At 39.4% G+C, this 23,598-nt stretch overlaps 1 protein-coding gene and 2 pseudogenes across 1 annotated transcript; 2 read left to right on the top strand and 1 right to left on the bottom strand.

The window, feature by feature from the left end:
• Positions 1 to 1,638: 1,638 nt before the first annotated feature.
• LOC149109594 (uncharacterized) lies at positions 1,639 to 3,754 on the bottom strand (annotated as a pseudogene).
• Positions 3,755 to 17,186: 13,432 nt separating this feature from the next.
• LOC149109593 (uncharacterized) lies at positions 17,187 to 18,317 on the top strand. Its single transcript, XM_089294821.1, has one exon. It carries the CDS (start codon positions 17,231 to 17,233, stop codon positions 17,660 to 17,662), a length of 432 nt encoding a protein of 143 aa, XP_089150947.1. The 5' UTR covers positions 17,187 to 17,230; the 3' UTR covers positions 17,663 to 18,317.
• A 2,418-nt stretch (positions 18,318 to 20,735) lies between these two features.
• On the top strand, positions 20,736 to 21,997 carry LOC149109592 (uncharacterized; annotated as a pseudogene).
• The last annotated feature ends 1,601 nt before the right edge of the window (positions 21,998 to 23,598 follow it).

Raw genomic sequence — 23,598 nt, 5'->3', positions numbered from 1 at the left:
TACTTCCATGACAGAAATTACAGCAATTGAACTTCAGTTTTAAAGCAGAAGACTTATGGGCACTAGAAACAAAAACACAAAAATAGGCTGCAATTAAGTTTTCCTTGTTATTGTTCAAGTTATACTGATGCGTTTCTTAATCTTCATATCCCCAGAGTTATTGGAAATGATAAATCTCCTTATATCAGTGCTTTCCAATGTCAAACACAAACTTAACAAATGTATAAGGAAATGTATAACAGATGGATAACAGAGTATGAAAAGTCCTCATGAGAGCCCTGAGATCTTTAGATTTAGAGGGTTAACAGTAGAGATCATTGCTTCTACTGGTCGGTGGTGGGATGTTAGGATTAAGAATTTCTTACAAGTAGAAAATATGTTGATGTTGATGTTGATAACTTATCTTGACTTATAATAATTATGCCAACAACCAAAACATAGACTTGTCGTTTACCAGATACCCAACTGATAAAGGGAAACCGGAATCTCTAAAAGTAAAGCGAGCAAACCTCGATGATGCACTGTCTTTGTACTTGAGATAGATGTGGAAAGTAAATAAAAAGTTTGTTCTTAAATGTTAAACAATTGCTTTAATTTTTCAGCCTTCTTCCTTTTCCTACAGTACAGCCTGATAACGGTATTTTTCTAATTGAAGACGGTATACATCACTAGCCTTTCACACAGATGTTTGAGGGGGACGAATTCATGATAAAGCCGTAAAAGCACCTGTGCCTGTGTGGGAGGCAATATGCATAACAACTAATATACAATTAATATAAGTGAAGTTAAGATGTAATAACATAATTATACATGCTTGATTAATCTCATGGTATACTTCAGAAATAGGGCATTGAAACTGTATAAAACAATACAGTACAGTGAACAATGACTTCCATGTACCCAGTGCCCAATTCCCAAAACAACCTTTTTGAAATGATTGTAAAATATTTTTTGCAAGTATACAGTGCATAATAACACCCAGTAAACTGAACGAACTCGAACACCTGAATATAGCAGTTTCCTTTGTCCTAATAATAAGCCTGACCTCCTTGAAAAAATGGCCAAGGGGGATGGAACTAATGGATTAATGGAATAGGGATGGATTAATGGACACGGTCATTTTCCTTTAGAGTCTGGATTAACCAGGTTTCACTGTACCTGAGCACTTACTCAGAGCCCACAGTAATGTGATACAAAAATGATGGATCAAAACAGACTATAAGATGATAAAACTAATAACTGATAAAAATAAATTTTAACCCTAGGTTGGCATAAACCTGCATTCAAAGCAGCTTGGCCAAGTTCAGTAAAAGACCTAAACCTGAAAGGAACCTCAACCCATGGCCACTTGATATGGAAGGCCAAAGTACCCACACGTATAGTAAATTTTCAAAGGGAACTCTGTATTATGGCCAGGAGAATTCCCGAGGAAGAGGTAGCATACATAATTCATGTGTTACGGTAAGAGTAAAGTACTTAAAATATTTGCAAGTGTTGGGAAATCTGACTGTATTAACATTGTGGTTCTAAACCCTAACCCCAAAAGCACTAAACTCTTCACAGACCAGACCAATACTCTTTCTGTTTTGTTTGTGAATGGAATGCCATTTTCCTTGGAGGATATAAAAATGGTGCAGAGGTACATGCCTAGTATACGACTTTGGCAAGTCACTCCTGATCCCATACAAACTACCTCCAGGATTCTGTGTACATTCAGTTTTACAACAAAGAAACCGCTTGCATGTACAGGTCAATCCCATAAACATTTGACTCCTCAAGTGGATTTACAGTTTGTTGCAGCAAATTCAGCATGTCTTGTTGAATCGGGCATCGTGGTGGGTCTACCTCAACCATGTTTACTCTTTCCACTGGAAGAGGCCCATCCCAGTCCGCTCCATATAGATCAATGTTCTCTGGAACTGCTTCACCAATAGCTGGATCACGAAGAGCTGTTTGTCCTTCATTACTTGGGTTGATCATTCCATCGATCCATATCTTATTAGGACCTCCAGTTGTTTTCTGTGCGAATGGGACGATTATTAAATGCGGCGGCAAACTCCTTTAATGCATAATTGATGCGTGCTTTAAATATGTAATGCAAAACAAAAATGTGCTCATTGTTCTCCAAATCAAGACTTCCACTTTCCTCCAATGCGTAAAATACACAGTAAAATAGGAAAACAACACACCTAAAGACCTCACGCCAGAGTCTCTCTATCCTCTGGTTCCTAGTAGAGGAGCCGGCAATAAAACTACCACGGCCGTCACCCCTTACTTGTACCATCAATGAAGCAACAATAGAGTTCTCACCCCCATGATCTCCTCGAACACGTGAAGGCCATCCAAATTCTTCTGCTGCATTTTGAAACAGATCACCTACTGTTTCTGAACGGTTGTTGTCAGCACATAGTAGGTATAAAATTCGTCTCGAAAAACCGTCGATGCAGCCATGAATAACGAACTTCCATCGAATTAGGGAATGATGGCCGTCAATGTGCCACAGAGAATTTGGCCCAGGAACGCTACATACCCTTCGCGTTATCACGCATTCCCACCTTAATGCAGTGTTTTCTGGATCAACACGAGTGAGTGACATCCTAATCCTATCTCTTTGAACCCTCAGCCCACGAGACCTGATAAAACCAATCAAATAGGATTCTCCTGTTGTGTTTCCATGCCGAGAAATATATCCTCTAATTAGGGCATCTAGTTCATCATCTGAAATATCCGAATATCGACTTAAGTGCTCCAGATTGTACTCTCTTACCCTTCTATACAAGGTCCAGCGCGAAATTCGTAACATCTTCGCAATATCTGTCCATGTGTAGGAAGCGCTCCGGAGGTCCTCTAGTAGTTCCTTCTCGATGTCAAAACGTGGTCTTCCCGGGTTTGCAGCATGATTCGTCTCGCGCAATCCAAAATCTGGCAAACTTACAGTCCTTCGTCTCATTTGGCTTACTTTTGCTCCCCAGTATTGGTATATATCTGTAACCAAACCACACAGCTGACCTAACACTTGACCAACGTTCCTGTCTAAATCCAGTTCCATATCAACTATTGCACGCAGGACAGATACCGCCATTTCTAGTCTGTTGAGGACTAGTGCCGCTTCGTGGAACCCTAAATCAGAGTTATTATCTTGGATTTCCGTCTCCATCAACAGGTTATCAATGGAGGAAAGTACGACCTCCCACGTAACCTCCACAATCGCCGCCATGTTTTTTTTTTTTTTTTTTAATGTAACTTTTGTGGATTCGCTGACCAATAGGACAGGGGGTATTATTGAATAAAAATCGGGCGAGTTGAATAAAATTTTGACGGCGTGCACAAAAATTGGGAATTTTATTGAACAAAAGCATTGTTGAATATATTATCATTTACTGAATAACATAAAAATCATTGAACATAAAATAAGTTTTACTGAACAAAAATATGAATGACTGAATTAAAAATGAGTTTTACTGAACAAAAATATGACACATTGAATATAAAATGACGATTGCTGAACAAAAATATGAATCACTGAATTAAAAATGAGTTTAGTGAACAAAAATACGACACATTGAATATAAAATGACGATTACTGAATAAAAATATGAATTACTGAATATAAATTGTATGTTATTAAATATTGCAACAATCCGACAACCATACCCCACCCTGCGCCGTATTCTTTTGACTCAGCGGCTGGTCAGCGGTCACGTTTATGAGGTAAACATGGCGATCACTTCCTGATTACCGTCCTTCTCGATCAGAAAATCAAAATACCAGCATTTATTTGTATATTTACTCGTAAAAGTCTTTGTCGTTATCGTATGAAAAAAATGTACAGGAAAATTGCAAATGAAAAGAATAGGGTTTAGTGATAAAAGGTCAGATCGAATCAAGGAATGAGCTGAAATTAACATAGTTCACTTGACAATTGTATGTCGGGCTTAAAAATGGACAACGTTAAAAATTGTACAATACTAGTTTTATTAACACCATAGGTAAATGACATTGGTCACTGTTATGGAAAATCATATTTTAGAGTCAGCTTTGTATAAAGCAATGATTATGCATGCATTCTTGGGAACAGCAAAAAAGGATTTAGAACAAACGTTCTAAGTATAGTGTTCATTCCGTGCAATGGGGTATAAATAAAAGGCTCTGGAAGAAAAGACACCTTATGTTATACCACTGATGACAAGCACAAAAGTCATATGGGTACCCAGGTTAAAAATATTTGAATAACTCTATTAATTAACCCAGCTCTAATTTAAAGGAAAAAAGATTATGAGAATAAAATAAAAGTTGTCTCTACGACGAAGCATGCCTTCACTGTTTAGACTGAGACTGAGTCCTAAAGCTTTTTTAGCATGTATTCGAATATCTTATGACGATAACCCCGCCACCCACTCCACCCCGCGTCGTAATGTATTCACTCAGCGGCTGGTCGGCGGACACGTTTATGAGGTAAACATGGCGATCACTTCCTGATTACCGCCTTGTCGATCAGAAAATCAAAATACCACCGTGATATTGCCTCGAAGATGAAGCAGTTATGTTATTTGATTCGTACTTCACATTCGAGTCAAAGCTTAGGTGGCACAGGGTATTTTTTACGGTGGAATCGACGAGGGGAATTCGAACACTAGTTGTAGTGTTTAAATCGTTGGAAGAAATGGTCACATGGGGATGTAGGAATGGTAAGTTTTACGAACAATTTCTAATTTTGCCGCTTGAATTGAAAGTAAAGTTCATTTGAATGCTTTCGTATGTATTTCAGACGGTTTTAGATCTACCTGCTCGATTTATATCTGCTACACTTCATGTCGACAAGTCCCTCAAAATGGCGGCCAAACTTGGAGATTGCCGAAAATTAGGTAAGTTCACGGAGTTATAAAGTTTTAGTAAAGGTCGGGCCGCAAAGTTTTTTTCTGTAGTTACCTTTTCTATGGCACCTTCTTCCTAGCTATGTTAGTTGGATCAGTTAAGAACGCCTCACTTTTTCAAAAATTTACTTTGAATTTGATCGGTTTTCGCGTGTGTGACTTGAGTTAACCGATCAGGTGTCACTAAAGTCTTCTTGTTTTCTTGATTGAAACGTGTAAACGGTGTAATTCTGCGATGGATTTCTTTTGAGTTGTGAAACTCCTTCGAGTGCACGATGTCCACTGGATAGTTTTTCTCTTTTAAATACCCGTTCAATGGCCCTCTAGGGATTTCAGTTTGTTATCATCTCCGTTTCTTTTTGTGAACAAGGCGTAGAACTAGCTCAATACTCAAGACCTTGTCAAGTTCTTACGGTGCAATTTGTTTCAAGATATTTTCAAGATGGCGGGACTGGCACCAGCTTCGTAAGACGTTCGTTCATTCACTGTTTTGTAGTTTTGACTATGTTTATTTACAGCGACAGAGTTGAACTCTTGTGTTGCTTCGTTTGAAACTACCGGAAACCTGGAAACATCTACCTTTTTGAGGTGACTCTGAATTTGTTGTTGTGTGGTTTTCGTTTTTTTTTTTTTTTTTATGTTTTACTGGACTCGGTATTATACGGATCTTGAGCAGATGTTGAAGAAAAAATCGTAGTCGAAATGGCCACGGAAAGTTGGAAACTTCCATGAAAGAGGGTCTTTAACCTGAAGGAGCTTTTAATCGTCATTCAGAAACTGTAATTAATTAAATTCGTCAATTTTTTTGGAAAAAAACAACAATAAGAAAGTTTTGGCAAATATGGTAGTTGCAAAATTCAGCACACAATAGCTTTTTGCCCTTTCTTTTGATGAAATTTTATTGATTACTTTAAACTAACCTTGAAGTCTGATTGGTTGTTTTGTTTTACTGTCCCATTCTCATTGGCTGAGAAAAAGATGCGATTTGGAGCAAAAAATGGTGCGATTCGTGATTAAATCGCACCACTGAGGGCCAATCAGATTGCAAGGACAACCAGTGATTTCAAAACGGATTTAATAAGGTCGTTAATTGTACCAGCTGTAGTGCAGAGGGGACGTGGAAGGGGCGTATTCGATAGCACAGAATATCGATTTAGTTACGTTCGCATGCTTCATGAGAGACTCGCCAGAATACTCCTTCTTGTTCCCAGAGCCAAGAGGACCGAAGGAACGGAGATGCTCCTCGTCTTGCTTAGGGTGTGAAAAAAAGATTTTGGAACGTGATAGTTCATCAATTAGTTGATGTTTCTTGGATAAAATGTCGCCGAGTATATTAACCGTTAAAAAATCATTTTGAATTTTGATGTTTGTGATCTCCGATATTCATTGTGTTTGTGGGGTGTAACTCGTTAAAAAAGTACTGGCTTTAGACTCATTCTTCACTGTTTTGGATCGACGTTGGACGATCCGCACCTGGATAAGAACCCACCTGGCGAGGGGGACTAGGTCGAGGTGGAGTTGTTTGTTTTCTTCCCATTCCCTTATCCTTGTTTGTTTGTTTTCTATTTTGCGCCGACAGGCTGTGATCTTTATTAAAATTGTTATGATTAAAAAGTTAGTGAAAAGACCACGAGGTTGATCTTGAATCAAACCAGCTGGTCTGTTTGCTCGATCAATTTGGTAAAAGGCCACTGGACCTTCGGGCACTCAGTTACAAATACCTGGGAGAATTCAGTTCATGAACGAACAAATTGCTTTAGAAGTTGTGCCTAAGGGCTAAGCTTGCTGATCTCGCTCAGGTGCAACGTGGGCAGGGCTAAAAGACAGCAAACGTTTTTCAATGTTTTAGTATAACTCTCATTAATTTTTAATCTTTCAGCAAATGAACACACCTCAATAATTGTCCTGAGATCCGATAAAACAAGAACATTCAATTCAAGAAGCACTTGGCTATCCTCGCGAGCTCGCGCTGGGTGTGAGCAGATCTGTATCGTTATTCTCACCGCCTACACACTTTCATTTATTTATCCACGACAAAAATATTCGGCAACGGTGACGCAGTCGTGTCTATGAATTGAAAACCAAAACCCATTCAAAGCCATATAATGAGTTTTCCTACACACCACATTGTCTACCCCTCTCAATAGAACAATTGGTTGAAATTTTATGATTAAAAAGTCCGTGAAAAGACCACGAGGTTGATCTTGAATCAAACCAGCTGGTCTGTTTGCACGATCAATTTAATAAAATGCCACTGGACCTTTGGGTACTCAGTTACAAATACCTGGGAAAATTCAGTTCATGAACGAACAAATTGCTTTGTAAGTTGTATCTAAGGGCTAAGCTTGCTGATCTCCCTCAGATGGGATAAAAAATCCACGATAAAAATATCCGGCAACGCTGATGAAGTCATGTCACAAAATTGAAAACCAATACCCAATTATAGCCATATAATAAGTTTTCCCGCACACCACATTGTCTACCCTTCTCAACAGAACAAAATAAGAGTCTGACCTTGTGAGAGGTTATGTCAGTATGGCAGACTACTGTTTTCAAGCTTAGTAGCAACACGGAAGAATTCGCAAAATTCGTTTACTAGTTTTCTCCCCCAGGAAAAACCCTATAATGCCGCGACAATGTAGAACTATTAAACAATGGACCAACAAAGGCGAAAAATAGCTGTGTAATATGTAACCGTTCTGTTATACAAAAGGGAAACGGCATTGTCCTTTAGGCTGTTAAAATGACCTGTAAAGAAAAACTTACTATTGTAGTGCATACAACATGGCTGAGCGATCACAAACAGCAGCTCATAGAATAGCACAGTATTAAGTACGGCCGCTATTACCATATCCAATTAATGTTGATTGAAGTCCAATTTAACTTAATCGATATGCAATAAGTGGCTTAATTGGTTTTCGAGCTCTTAACAACGAGCTTCTGCGGATACTGAGTCACCTTCTTTGCCGTTGAGGGACAAAGAAAAGTCTGCACGACAAGTGAAGGTGAATAACTTGTTCTTGACATTTTGAAATCGTTATTAGAGCGGTTTTCATTTGAGTGTCGAAATTAATTAGACAACTACTTTGGTTTTGGTTTTGGTTTTGGTTTTGGTTTTGGTTTTACTGCGGTTTGAGATTAGCTGAGTAGTCTAATTGATAAGTAATTGGTTTGGTTTTACGAAACTTAATTGAAAACCGCTCTAACATGTCTTTTATTTATTTTTTCATAATTAGAGCCTGATACTGTTGATTTCTTTTTATCTGACTAGAATTAATTATTATTTATAATACGTCGTTGACTAAATGCCCTGCAGTCTGAAATTTTCACAGATTTTCGATAGAAAGCGTTATTCAAACCTTCGGAGAGTGTTCTATGTTTGCTTCGAAATGCTAAGCAATTCCACAAATCATTTCGGTGTACTATAAAATCTCCATGTTCTCGACACTTAGGAAATTTATAGCTGAACTCTCTGATAGATACTAGGACAATTTCAAGAAAAAGACTCATCCAAACGCCCTGAGAGTACTCTGTGGCTGTTAAGAAATGTCAATCGATTCCTAGAATTACTTTGATATGTAGTATAGACAAATCTTTCGAGCTTGGGCATGATATCAGTTCGCCACTGATGTCTATTTCGGTTAAGCTCAAGTGTGCTCAATTGTTAAATAATTGCGACGGAACAAATTCCTTAAACCCCTGAAAAGTTCTGTAAGAAATTGCCAACGATTCAAAGAACTCTTTTGGTTTTCCAGTTTACGAATTTTCCAAGTTTTAGCATGCTACAAAATGCATGTTTTCGACGCTTTATGGTCAGACGTATCTGAACAAACATAGAATAGGATCAGGGCATATCGTCACTGCGGGCATATGGGCATGTGGTCACTGAACTATAACAAGCGCTACCTTGTTATGTTCCTGAGAGATCACAGTACAGCTTCTTTCTCAACTCAGAAACTTTCAAAATAGAAGATTCTTGGCATAACAAAAAACCAGTACAACTGAGGAAAAAAAAAATATCATGTAATACGTGAGACTCACAACGAAAATAGCGGTCGGTTACGGTGGACTGTAATTCTCAAAGTGTGAAATAGTGCGTGTACAACAGGCGTGAAAGAGATATACGTATATTTTTATTATTATTATTATTTTTTTTTTATTATTTATTTTTTTATGGAGCTCTTGCATCACTGACGACATCACAATAGTTGCAAGAAGGGTGCCATGTATGTTAAACTAATTTTCCAGCAACTTTTACCAGTAAAAGTAAAAGACGTCCGAAAACTTAACTTGATATAATTAGAACAAGAGTTCATAGCAGTTGTTGTCGTTGATTTTCGGCCCGAACATTAGCGTCCTTCCGCAGGACAAAAAGATAGCGTTTCCATACTGACCTCAGTGAATTTGCTTGAATAACTTGAAAACGGAAAGACCTGGAACTCAACCTGGAAGATCAACTTTTAATCATCTATGGTATTTAAAATTTCCTGACTTCTTTTATTCAGTGGTTTGGATTTTACAGTTGTGAAAATGACAGTGAAAACCGTCAGTTGAGCGTTACAAATACACTATTGAATTAGTTGTCGGCTACATTAGAGAAGGTGAAAGTGAATTTTTAATCAAAATCATGTTTTTTTAATGAGTTGAATTGACAAGCCAATCTATCCAGAGCGTCGCTTGTGGAGACACATGTCTGAATTTTTTTTTTTATTTTTTATGCAGTTCTTACACCACTGACGGCATCACAATAGTTGCAAGAAGGGTGCCATTTATGTTAAAAAACTTTTACTAGTGCCTAGTGAAAGACTTCCGAACAGTTAACTTGTTATAATTAGAAGAAGAGTTTATAACGATTGTTGTAGTTGATTTTCAGCCCGAACATTAGCGTCCTTCCGCAGGACACAAAGATGGCGTTTCCATACTGACCTCTATGAATTTGCTTGGATAACTTGAATACGGAATATCACACAGACCTAGAACTCAACCTGAGAGATCAACTTTTAATCATCTATAATATTTCAAATTCCTGACCTCTTTAATTCAGTGGTTTTGATTTTACAGTTGTGAAAATGACAGTAAGAACTGTCAGTTGAGCTTTACAAATACATTAGTTAGTTGTCGGCTACTTTAAAAAGGGTGAAAGTGAGTTTTTAATCAAAATCAATAAGTTGATGGATGAACCGACATGCCATTGTCGTTGTGGAGACAAACGTCTGAATCACGCATGTCTATTTTTCCCCGTGCGATACGATTTTGACAAAGCGCATGTTTCTTCGTGACTAGACCCCTGATGCTCAGACAGAGGACGACGTAGCCTCGTACAGCCCCTAAATACAAAGAAAGCTTGTATTACGTGCGAGAATGCTTGCCGCGCAGGCTACACAAGATCCTGTGTAGGAAAATAGCGTTGCATCGGTACCGTGCCCTCAAAGTCGCACATTCAACTATATCCTTGTTTTGGCGTTTTATCGGGCGGCAAATAAGATAACATAAAATGTAAACAGTCACAGACTTGTGTTTAGCCAGGAGACCAAACGAAGGATGCTCTCTTTTTCCTTTATCATCAGTTATTGCAGTCAAGAACTCCGCTTTTAGGCTTGACTAAATCTATATATTACGTTTCCTTCTGGGTTAAAAGGCCTCGGTTAGCCTCCAAAAATTACTTGAGTGTTTAACACTTCCCGTTTGGTCGTTCTTTGTATCAGGTGTAGCGCATAGGGGAAGTGAGAGGGGCGTAGTCGACACCACTGAATATCGATTTAGTTACGTTTGCATGCGTCATGGGAGACTCGCCAGAATACTCCTTCTTGTACCCACAGCCACGAGGACCGAAGGAAAGGAGATGCTTGTCATCTTGCTTAGAGTGTGGAAAAAGATTTTGGAACGTAATAGTTCATCAATTAGTTGATGATTCTTGGACAAAATGTCGCCTAGTATATTAACCGTTAAAAAATCATTTTGAATTTTGATGTTTGTGATCTCCGATATTCATTGTGTTTGTGTGGTGTAACTCGTTAAAAAAGTACTGACTTTAGAATCATTCTTTACTGTTTTGAATTGACGTTGGACGATCCCCACCTGGATAAGAGCCCACCTGGCGAGGGGGACTAGGTCGAGGTGGAGTTTGTTTTCTTCCCATTCCCTTATCCTTGTTGTTTTTTTTATTTTTTGTTGTTTTCTATTTTGCGCCGACAGGCTGTGATCTTTATTGTAATTTTTATCATCAAAAAGTTAGTGAAAAAAGCACGAGGTTGATCTTGAATCAAACCAGCTGGTCTGTTTGCTCGATCAATTTGGTAAAAGGCCACTGGACCTTCGGGCACTCAGTTACAAATACCTGGGAGAATTCAGTTCATGAACGAACAAATTGCTTTGGAAGTTGTGCCTAAGGGCTAAGCTTGTTGATCGCGCTCAGGTGCAACGTGGGCAGGGCTAAAAGACAGCAGAGATTTTCAATGTTTTAGTTTAACTCTCATTTTTTATCTTTCAGCAAATGAACACACCTTAATAATTGTCCTGAGATCCGATAAAACAAGAACATTCAATTCAAGAAGCACTTGGCTATCCTCGCGAGCTCGCGCTGGGTGTGAGCAGATCTGTATCGTTACTCTCGGCACCTAAATACGCTCATGTATTTATCCACGATAAAAATATCCGGAAACGCTGATGAAGTCATATCAAAAAAGTGAAAACCAAAACCCAATTAAAGCCATATAATGAGTTTTCCCGCACACCACATATTCTGCCCTTCTCAATAGACCAAATAAGAGTCTGACCTTGCGAGACGTTATGTCAGTATGGCAGAATACTGTTTTCAAGCTAGCAGCACGGAAGAATTCGTTTGCTAGTTTTTCCCCCAGAAAACCCCCTTTGATGCCACAACAATGCAGAACTATTATAAAATGGACCAACAAAGCCGAAAACAAAATAGCTGTTTAATTTGTAATCGTTCAGTTACATAAAAGGGAAACCACATTGTCCTTTAGGCTCTTAAACTAATGACATGAAAAGAATAACTATTGTACTGCATACAACATGGCTGAGCGACTAGAAATAACAGCTGACAGAATAGCACATTACGTAAGGCCGCTATTACCATACCAATTAATGTTGATCAAAGTTCAATTTAATTTTATCGATATGCTATAAGTGTCTTAAGGTGGTTTTCGAGCTTTTCACAACGAGCTGCTACGGATACTGAGATATCTTATCCGCCGTTGAGGAACGAAGAACAGTTTGCACGACAAGTGAAGGTGAATATCTTTGAAATTGTTGTTAACATGTCTTTTAATTATTTTTTCAAAATTTGTGCCTGACACTATTAATTTTCTTATCTACCTAGAGTTGATAGTTTTTTTTAAAACATTTTTTGAATAAATGCCCTGAAGTGTGAAATTTTCACAGATTTTCGAGAGATAGTGTTATTCAAACTTTTGGAGAGTGTTCTATGTTTGCTTGGAAATGCTAAGCAATTCCACGAATCATTTCGGTCTAATACAAAATCACCATGTTCTCGACACTCAAGAAATTCATGGCTGGACTCTCAAATAGAGACTATGACAATTTGGAGAAAAAGACCCATTCAAAAGTCCTGAGAGCACTCTATGTTTATTGAGAAACGTCAGTTCATTTCTAGAATTACTTTAATACGTAGCGATGATAGACGAATCTTTTGAGCTGGGCATATTATCAGTTCGCCAAGTCTATTTCGGTTAAGCTCAAATGTGCTATACACGCGGCAGTCAGAAGTTGTTACATAATTGCCACGGAATGAATTCCTCAAACACCTGAGAAGTTATGTTAGAAATTCTTCCCAGCTACTTGACGGGCAGATGGTCACTACGTTGACCTTCATAGCCCCCTTATCGAGCAGTCCATATTTAAGAGCTAGAAAGAGCTCCTCTGTTATGTTCCTGAGAAATCACAGCTTCTCTCTCCACTCAGATATTTTGAAAATGGAAAATTCTCGGAATAGCAAAAAACCAGTGAAACTGAGCCCAAGAAATTTTGTGATACTTACCGGCAACTAACATAGTGTTTACAGTAGACTGTAATTCTCAAAGTGTGAAATAGTGCGTGTATAACAGGTCTTGGACCATCTTCAATGTGTCTTCAACACACTGAAGAGGGGCCAAGACCGAAAGTGAAGTCGATAGCTTTATTAACCTGACAAAATACAGAGAGTGCCAACCCAGCAGTAAGTAAGTTAGTAAAGACTTTATTTAAAGAGAGTAAAAGTAGCTGAGAAGCGGAGTGAGCAATGATGTGCTTGCTCCTAGTCCCTTTATGTTAAAGAAAATTCTAAAATTTATAAAATATCGTATGGCCCACTGAATTTCTAACTTCTTCGCCTATAAGACGCCCTCAAAAATATATTTTCTTAAAGTTTTGCGGCTAACTCAATAGCATCCTTCGCTTTTAAAGAGAAGTTTTTTTTCTAAATTTTTGTATGGAGTTCAGTGCACCACTAACAACATCACGATAGCTGCAAGAAGGCAGCCATGCGTGAATGTTAAAAAAACTAATTATCTTGCGACTTTTAGTAGTTTAAACAGTTAACTTATTAGAACAAGAGTTTATTCCAGTTGTTCTCGTTGATTTCCGGCCACAATATTTGTTTCCTTTCGTAGGACACAAAGATGGCGTTTCAATACTGCACTCTTTACATTTGCTTGGATTCCTGATTTCTTTTATTCAGTGGTTTAGATTTTACTATTGTGAAAATGACGCTGAAAACTGTCAGTTGAGCTTGACAAATGTACTAGCTACTTTGTTTTTGCCTATGTTGGTGAAGGTGAATGGGAATCTTTCATCAACATCATTTTGCTCGTTGGTAGCTTGTTCAGTCATTTGAAGCAAGTACGTGTTACGTTTGGGAAAATAGCGCATACATCGCTTGTGCGCGTTCAATTTTGCACATGAAGTAAGCTATCCTTGCCCAAGGATACATCAGGAAAAGAACAATGAGTTGAATTAACACGCCAATCTACACAAAGCGTCGCTTGTGGAGACCCATGTCTTTGTCTGTCTAATTTTGCACGTGCAATACGATTTTGACAAAGCGTCTGGTTCTTTGTAACAAGACAGGGGACGACGTTACCTCGTCCAGCCCCTAGACACAGAGACAGTTCGTATTATGTGCGGGAACGCTTACCTCCTAGGCTACGCAAGAAAGATCCTGTGTAATAAAATAGAGCGCATGTATCGCTAACGTGCATTCAAAATCTCACATTTAATTACATAATTCTTCGGGCGATATATCAGGCGACAAATAAGATAAGGTATAAACATTCACAGTGTCTTGGGTTTTGCCAGGAGAGCTAACGAACGACGCTCCTGAATCGTGCGGCGTGGTAATGTTGATTGACAAGTATGTCAAATTCGCTTGAATGATTTGAACAAATGACATGGAAGATCAGTCACGGCATGGGAAGCTTAATTAACTCGTGCTAGACCCAAGCAAAGTTTTATCAAAGTTGAATTCAATGGTAACCAGTTTTATTCTGAAGACACCTTCCATTTTAGGGTAAAGACGTTTTGTTGTTTAAAACAATATCTGAAGTGTAATATGAGCCAGAAGAATCCATTCTCCACTTGGATATAATTATAAATTCAAGAGTTGTCCGGATTCATAATCGTTGCTTTCTGGGAAGATACAGGATAAAACGCAACTCTTTGTAATCTTCAAGGCACAGATATGAGTCTGATTATATCGCCTTTTTTACCAAGCCATTGTTTGTTAACTTTACTATACCTGGGTGTACCACCTCTTCCAGGCTGAATTAAATTAAAAAGACGTCCTTCGCACAGTGGGAGCAATTGTCGGCTTTGCCTTGGCGGATAGGCACCCATTTGGGTCAAGATTTAACTTGTTTCGCAATTGCACCGTGATTTTAGGCGGAATTTAGCTTATCCAACAAGACGTGTGTGTCAATTGCTCCGAAACATTCTTCACTTTGCCGCACTCCACTGCACTTTGAAAATGGAGAATTATTGGCATAACAAAAAACCACTAGAACTGAGCAAAAAAAATATCACGTGATACGTGAGACTCACAACGATAATAGCGGTTGGTTACGGTAGACTGTAATTCTTAAAGTGTGAAATAGTGCGTGTACAACAGGAGTGAGAGAGATAATAGTTGCAAGAAGGGTGACATGTATGTTAAAAAAACTGACTTTCCAGCAACTTTTACTAGTCAGAACAGGAAACTTGTTATAATTAGAACAAGAGTTCATAGCAGTAGTCGTCGTTGATTTTCGGCCCGAACATTAGCGTCCTTCCGCAGGACAGAAAGATAGCGTTTCCATACTGACCTCTATGAATTTGCTTGGATAACTTGAATACGGAATATCACACAGACCTGGAACTCAACCTGTAAGATCAACTTTAAATCATCTATGGTATTCTAATGCCTGACATTTTTTATTCAGTGGTTTGGATTTTACAGTTGTGAAAACCGTCAGTTGAGCTTTACAAATACACTATTTAATTAGTTGTCGGCTACATTAGAGAAGGTGAAAGTGAATTTTTAATCAAAATCATGGTTTTTAATGAGTTGAATCGACAAGCCAATCTATCCAAAGGGTCGCTTGTGGAGACACATCTCTGAGTTTTTTTTTTTTTTTTTTTTTTTTTTTGTAATGGAGTTCTTGCACCACTGACGCCATCACAATAGTTGCAAGACGCGTGCCACGCATGTTAAAAAAAGTAATTTCCCAGCAACTTTTACTAGTGCTAATAAAAGACGGCCGTACAGTTAAATTCTTATAACTAGAACTAGAATTCATAGCAGTTGTTGTCGTTGATTTTCGGTCCGAACATCAGCGTCCTTCCGCAGGACACAAAGATGGCGTTTCCATGTTGACCTCTATGAATTTCCTTGAATAACTTGAATACCGAATATCGCACAGACTTGGGACTCAACCTAGAAGATCAACTTTTAATCATCTATAATATTTCAAACAGTTCCTGACTTCTTTCATTCAGAGGTTTCGATTTGACAGTGAAAACTGTCTTTACAAATACACTGTTTAGTTGTCGGCTTCCTTAAAGAAGGTCAAAGCGAATTTTTAATTAAAATCAATGAGTTGATCGATGAATCGACATGCCAATGTCGCTTGTGGACACACATGTCTCAATCACCCATGTCTAATTTTGCACGTGCGATACGATTTTGACAAAGCTCATGTTGCTTTGTGACTAGACTCCTGATGCTCAGACAGGGGACGACGTAGCCTCGTTCAGCACCTAAATACAGAGAAAGCTCGCATTACGTCCGGGAACGCTTGCCGCGCAGGCTACACCGGATCCTGTGTAGAGAAATAGAGTTGTATCGCTTGCGTGCCCTAAAAATCGCACATTCAACTATATTCGATTCTTGTTTTGGCGTTTTATCAGGCGGCAAATAAGATAACATAAAATATAAACAGTTACAACCTTAAGTTTTGCCTAGAGAGCAAACGAACGAAGCTCCTGAATGGTGCGGCGTAGTAATGTTGATTGACTAGTATGTCAAATTCGCTTGAATAATTCAAAAAAATTGACATGGAAGATCAATCACGGCAGGGGAAGATAAGTTAACTCGAGCTAAAAACCCAGCGAAGTTTTATCAGAGCTGAACTCAATGGTATCCAGTTTTATTCTACAGACAATTTTTTTTAAAGACTTTTTGTTGTTTGAGCTATATCGGAATTGTAATATGAACCAGAAGAATATCTTGATTTTAATTGCAAAAGTCTAAAACCGGATTCATCATCGTTGCTTTCTTGGAAGATTGAAGATAAAACTGGACTCTTTGTAATCTTAAGGGCACAGAGGTGTGTGACTATAGCCTTTTTTACCGAGCCATTGCTTGTAAACTACACTATACGAGGGTGTATCACCTCATCCAGAAATTAAATTAAATATTCCCCCGCGCTTGTTTTTTCTGGTGAAACACGCGGTACCTGGCAAGTTAGGATACTTATAATATTTTCGTGTATGGAAGCTTCTTTGGCGTTTTTTAAGGAATTTTCTTGCCGACTTTGACTCGGCGTCTTTACAGACGTAGAGAAACCCGAGAAAAGGATTGTGCGTTTCTCTGAGGCTTATAATCACGGCCTCAGAGCTGGGTAGAGAGGAACTCTACATTAGTTTGTTGCTCGGTTTCGCGTAAGGTGTTTTTAAAATTAAAACCAAGCACCCTTAGAGTTATCTCCAGGATATCTCGGTACCTTCTGGGTCCACAAAACGACATTTCGGTAGCTTTTCAAGGGTCATTTATAGTTATCCGAAACTCAGCCCCGTCACTTTTACATTTGACTCGCACCGGGCATTGTCGATTAATTTATTGATTCCTTCTCAATTCCCTGCAGATGCAGTTCTACCAAACATATGTTCCCGACGAAGCACCACTACAAGTGAATGAACCCATGGAACAAATATACTACAACCAAGCGCTGCTACAAAATTGCTCTTCCTTCTCCGACTGTCCTGCCTCTTGGAACACACCGGTACAGAGAGAAAGTGTGGAGCAATTTCAACAAGAGACCGAGCAAACTATGAACAACCTGCATTCCAAAGGTCACCGATCGTCGGGAATGCCTTTGACTAATCGAAGAGAACTGAATCGAGAAAGAGAGCGCAAAAGGCAGACGCGCCTGAAGAGGGCGTTTAACGTGCTTCGCAGCGTAATACCCGATTACTTTTCCGAGAGAGAGCCTGGAGACAGGCTGTCAAGAATCCAAACTCTACGAGTGGCAAAGAAGTACATCGCTACATTACATGAATTGTTAGAGACATGTTAGTACTATTTTAGAAGCTGTTGGCTTTGCTAATGTATTGTGTGCCGCCCTAAAGTATTCACCAAACACCAACGTAGGAGACAAGAAAAATGGCGATTTGTTTCGCGCTTAGTTATGCAATTTAAGGGGATTTGATTCGTTACTCTGGCTTTAGGATTTTTAAAGGGACTTTGCCATGTTAGGTTACGCAATTATTGTCAGAAAACTTTTCACGCTATAGGCTATGCTAATTACGGCGCTTTTGTCATTTTAGGCGTCTAGATCACTTTAGGTTAAGCTATTTTCAACGATTTTGTAACTGTAGGTTACGCTCACTTAAGCGATTTTGTCATACCAGGTTTAATTTTAAAGAGAACTCCAGGCCCGGTATTATAAACGGTTGAAAGAGCTATATACAGATCACACACTATCCAGTACAGAAATGTTCATAAAATCAACAATGTGGTCCATCAGATAGTAACTTAACCGGAGGAAAAGGCTATCCACCGCTTGAAAAACCAGACTTTACTTTTCTTAAGAGTGATCGCTTTTAAGCATGATGGAGCTTCTATGGTAGTTCCAACAAGCAGTGTTGAGGAACAGTTAAAATTTCAAGAACTTTCTTTATATTGTAGGCTTTGTTATAAAAATACTTAAATGAAACGTTCTGGTGTTTACACAGATCATGGTTTATTTGGTGCGAATGAGCAGAGCCCAATCCGTGTCCCATGAAGGCACATAAGAACTTAATATCTTTTTTTTTATTCACTCTGATTTAATTGTTGCTGGGTCTCTCAGGGCTTATGGAGCTGGGGAACAGGGTCATTTATTTTGAGGGAACAAGGAATATTGTCAAATGATTTTCAGGGAACAAGAGATCAGAACTCCTGATTAGATTGTTGGGATCAAGTGAACACTAATCTACATTCAATTACTGAAGGATGCCCTTGACAAACAACTACAGTGCAAGCGAGCCGGCCCTAGGAAAGACAAATCTTGCACAGACCATACTGCCACCTTAAGGATAAGATTTCGTAGAACAGTCTAAAGAATGGCAGACGCCATTGTAAATGAACTTTATTGATTTCGAAAACGCAGTGTTGACAGGAACATCATATGGAAGCTTATACACCACTATGAAATTCCATCAAAGTTCATTAAGTTGTTCCAGGACTTTTACGAGCCCTCATCTTGTCAAGCCATCCACAGTGGAAAACGGTCTGAATCTTTGAAATGAGTACAGGAGTCCGGTAATGCTAGTTGCTGTCCCTCATGATCGTTATTATAGCTGTCTTCTAGATCACGAGGGAGGTGGAATGTAAGAGTATTTAATACCCTTCTTTTAAAAAGACAGGCATGCAGTGGACACTAATAACTCAGCTATATGACCTAGATTTTGCAGATGATATATGCCTCCTCTATTAGAAACTGCAACATATGCAAGCCAAGACCAATAACCTGGCGCTCATCGTAGAGAGCGCTGACCTCAAGGTAAGCAAAGAAAAAAACAAAGTCGCGCAAGGTTATAACAAGCAGAAGGATAAAATCAAGTTGAGCGGCGAATCGAAGATCTGGAAGATGAAGAAAGGTTCACCATATCTGGGTAGCGCCATCAAAGTCACCGGCGGTGCTTAGGAGGGTGTGAAGAACAGATTAGGCAAAACCAGACTGGCCGTCCACACGCTTTGAGGGTCCACAATAGGGGTCTCAGATGCCGCTTTCCCGCCCATTTTTTCCTATTAATCCCACCATCCCGCCCTTTTTTGGCTGGAAGTCCCGATCCTGCCCACTTTTCAAAGACGTTTCTGCGTTAATTATTAATTTGTTAAATTAATAATTGATTTAATTATTTACACAGAAACTTTTTCAAAATAGATATCCCATAAAAGATCAAAAAACAATTAAATGGGTAGCAGATAAGCAAGCTCAAATGATTAATAACGTTTCTTTCTGTAAACAGCTCACTGTTTTGTTTTCTTTTTTCTATCCACGTATCAGTGAAAGAAAATGACTGCTCATTCCCATATTCAAGAGAAGGCCCGTAAACACACTTGGCAATTTCTTTCAAAGCTTTCAGTGTCTTCACTTTCTTTGAAATCTGGCCTCAGAACTTTTCTTTCTGAACAAAGACATTCCTGCTCACTCATCCTTTTCGTAATATATTGTGACGCAATTCGTAATGTCGCATACTTCGTTCGGTAAATGACTATTAGACCTATTATCACCATTCGGTGTGGCCATCCTGGCCAAAACAAGCCAGGCACTCTGGAAAAGGTCGAAAGACTAGAAAAACTGGAAAGGATTGGGGGACCAAGATTACAAATGCAAGCGTCAAAAATGTTCGAAATGGACAGATGTCATTGATGTCAGATTACAATAGGACTCAAAGACCTCGTGAAGTGTCATGATACTAACGTAGTCAAGCGATAATGGATAGATACGTTTCACAGAACCTGACAGGGTACAGAGCCGTTGCTATTCATTACGTAAAACCTGACACAGCTTAACCTGGGTGCCTGAGGTTTTTCTTCCGCCGCGCACGAGAAAAAACCTCTGGTACCCAGGGCAGACACAGCTATATGCACAAAAGGTTGGTTTCTGCCAGCTTGTGGTTTTTGCGCTGGTCAATAACAATTTATGTGGTTATGTAAGAATTGAAATCCTGTATCCCGCTCTGTTCCCCTTGCGAATCGCACATCCCAACCCCATAAAAATACTAAATCCCGCTCCCGCTCGTGATTGAAATTCCCGCTTCCCGCACCTGTTTTCAGCTCAAAAATCCCAAATATAACAGCGAAAAAACGCCAAATTCCGCATCCCGCCAAACCTATTGGGGACCCTCCGCTTAGACCAGTCTGGAATGCCTCATCGATTTCTATCAAAGTCAAATTGCGCTTCTTCACTTCTTCAAATGTTAAAGCTCCGCTCCTCTATGGATCAGAGACTGGAAAGTGACACAAGCCCTATCGAACAAGCTGCAAAGCTTTGTCAATAAATATCGCAGAAAGATCCTCAAGATACATTGGCTGGAAAAAATTAGTAACAAAGAACTTTGGAGTAGGACGGGACAAGACCACATACCAACCGACATAGCAAGATGGAGATAGCCTTGGGTAAGCCACACGCTGCGAAAACGAACCACTGACACGACAAAGCAGGCCTTGAAGTGGATTCTCTTAAGACGTGCATAACAAGGTCGACTGAAGAACAGATGAAGATGGCACAGCTAAGAACATGGCACAAGGCAGAGTCCGCTGGGGGAACACTGTTGAAGCTCTTTACTCCACTAGGAGCCTAAAGGATTAAGTCAGTTACCACTGAATACAGTATCTCAACGTCTTTTAACGCTTATTGTCGAAAACACATTTTCAGAAATGAAAAGTGGTGCCACCGACATGCCCCTATAGCATGAACCGATTACAGATTCAGCAGGGCAATCAAGGAACGGTTGAAAAGGCAATGTTTTACACCATTTGCTTACTTCAGAGCACCCAAGTCCTTCTACCCACAAGTTTTCATGACACTACATTACAAGGATTTACCCAGGTTTCGTCCTCGAAAGGCTTTCAAGCCATCTGAAAAACAGGTGAATTTAATGAGGAACAGGAGAGCAATGTGTTGTTAGAGCGTCCCCCAGGAAACAGTAGGGACCTTAGCAACGCAAATTTCTGCGACCGCGACGGCGACCGCGACCGAAGTCAGATTTATTTCTGATAGACATCTTACATTCTGGCAGGAAGCCGTCGTCTCTCCGTCCTGACGTGAGAACAGAGAGTTTCCCGTTGTCCACAAAACGTGAGTACATTGTTTGCTTTCATGCATTCAATATCTGCCATTCTTGTTTGGCTTCTGAAGGCTTTAACACGAACTAGGCAATATAAATCAGATAGATTCACCACAGTTTCGTAGCAAAGATAAGAGAGGAGTTACAGAGCGCTGGGTATTGCTTCGACAAAATTCAGGTCAAAGATCAGAGAGGAGGCGGCGGCTAGTGGTATTGTCGTTGAAGATCTGACAGAGAAGGAGGTTCTAATCGAAGAGTTGATCTAGAGACAGGATAGCATCAAACCAGATGACAACCTATCAGTTCAACAAACGAATGACAAAGATAAAGCCGAAGACATAAGGAAGAAAGCCATGGAGAGTATGGGGGAAACAAAAAAGCGAAAATCATCGAGGGGAACGACTGATGATGATCCGCCAACAAACTCAGGCCGCAAGAGATGTGCAGAGCCGCTAGTGGATTTCTTGCGCGGTCGAGGCAGTCGAGAACTGCATGTGGCTACCTCGGATACAAACAATTGGCTGAACTCCTCGTTTTGATAGGAAATCAAAATGACTCGTGATATTTGAATCAGAACAGCCTTTCGCTTCAAAAAATTGGTTACGTACCATCGACTAGCTGGGACAGTTGATGCTCTGATTAGTCACCGAACACTTTCCGGGGATTACGCATGTATGAACACAATCTGATTGGCTACCAAAACTATCCGAAGAGTAAGGTTTCATGGATAGGCTACGAAAACTATCCGACTATTTCAAACTATTTCAACCCAGTTACTGCGCTTTTCAATAACATGCGGACTTTAAAATTCAAGCTCAACCGACAAATGCGTTTTTCGCTACCGTCAATCAAATGTTCGGCGGCTCCTCCCAGCTTTAGACTATGTTGTCTAAACTGTGCTCAACGATTTGATTTGATTACGCGCGCTCGGCAGGAGTCGGAAGCTGGGAGGAGCCGCCGAACATTTGATTGACGGTAGCGAAAAACGCATTTGTCGGTTGAGCTAGCTTTTAATGTTAGAGTCCGCATGCTATTGAAAGGCGCAGTAAAATTAAGGTAATTAAGGACTTTGAGAACGATTCTTGTACTTTATTGTGTTGAGCTTAACTATCGTATTTTATAGCTTATTATTTACAACCCGAGTATATTGCTGAGTTCGAGTATTTCACATGAGCCATTCGATTACACGACTTCGTATAATATTTAGGTTAATTAAAATTGTCTTTATAAGTTACTGAAATCATTCTTCCAGTATTGGAGGGTCAAGTCAAAAGGAAAAGTGACGTTTGGTTTTTATAAAGGCAAATGATGGCATTTCGAAGCAATGCACATACCATGCACATCTTTCTTACACTGCTGAGTTCAGTTTTTAAGTTTTCTTTCCCTTTTTTTTGGAATCAAGAAATTTAAAAGAGTTGATAATGTCGCCAAAAAGCCATTCAACGAAAACTCGTACTTCTTTCATTGCGTTGTTTCGTCGTTTTCATGCATCTGTCCTGTTATTGACGATGAATTTCTTCATAACATTGTCAAAATAGTCTACGGATAAGACGGCTATCGCCTCGTGGAGGCCACAGTTACTTTGACAACGCTATGAACAAATTCATGTTCAATAACAGTACAGACGCATAAAAAATGACGTCAATTTGTTAAGCAAAACTTGTACTTGCAGAGCAAAAGTTCACATAACTCATTACTTGACGTCATCACACGAAGAACCTGTGTTACAAGCATTCGAGCAGATGGTTTTGGTTTTTACGTTTCCTTCTGGGTTCAAATGGCTCAATTGGCCTCCGAATATTACTTGGACGTTTAACACTTTCTGTGTGGTCGTTTATTGTATCAGGTGCAGTGTAGAGGGGAAGTGGGAGGGGCGTAATCGACACCACTGAATATCCATTTAGATAGGTTTACCTACGTCATGGTAGACTCGTGAAAATTCTCCTTCTCGTCCCAAAAGCCACGGGGACCGAAGGAACGGAGGTGCCCGTCCTCATTCTTAGGCTGTAAAAAGGAGGTTTTAGAACGCATTAGTTAATCAATTAGTTGCTGTTTCTTGGGCAAAATCTCGCCGAGTATATTAACCGTTAAAAAATCATTTTGAATTCTAATTGACGTTTGCGACGTGATCCCCAAAGGCCTAGACAGATTCTGCTCTGAAACTTTTGAGCAACTT

The sequence above is a fragment of the Orbicella faveolata genome, unplaced genomic scaffold (assembly GCF_042242905.1).
Source record: "Orbicella faveolata isolate gen_17 unplaced genomic scaffold, um_ofav_v1 contig_25, whole genome shotgun sequence".
Lineage (NCBI taxonomy): Eukaryota > Metazoa > Cnidaria > Anthozoa > Scleractinia > Merulinidae > Orbicella > Orbicella faveolata.
Note: the sequence above shows the minus strand (reverse complement) of the source record. Positions and strands in the feature narration are given on the sequence as shown.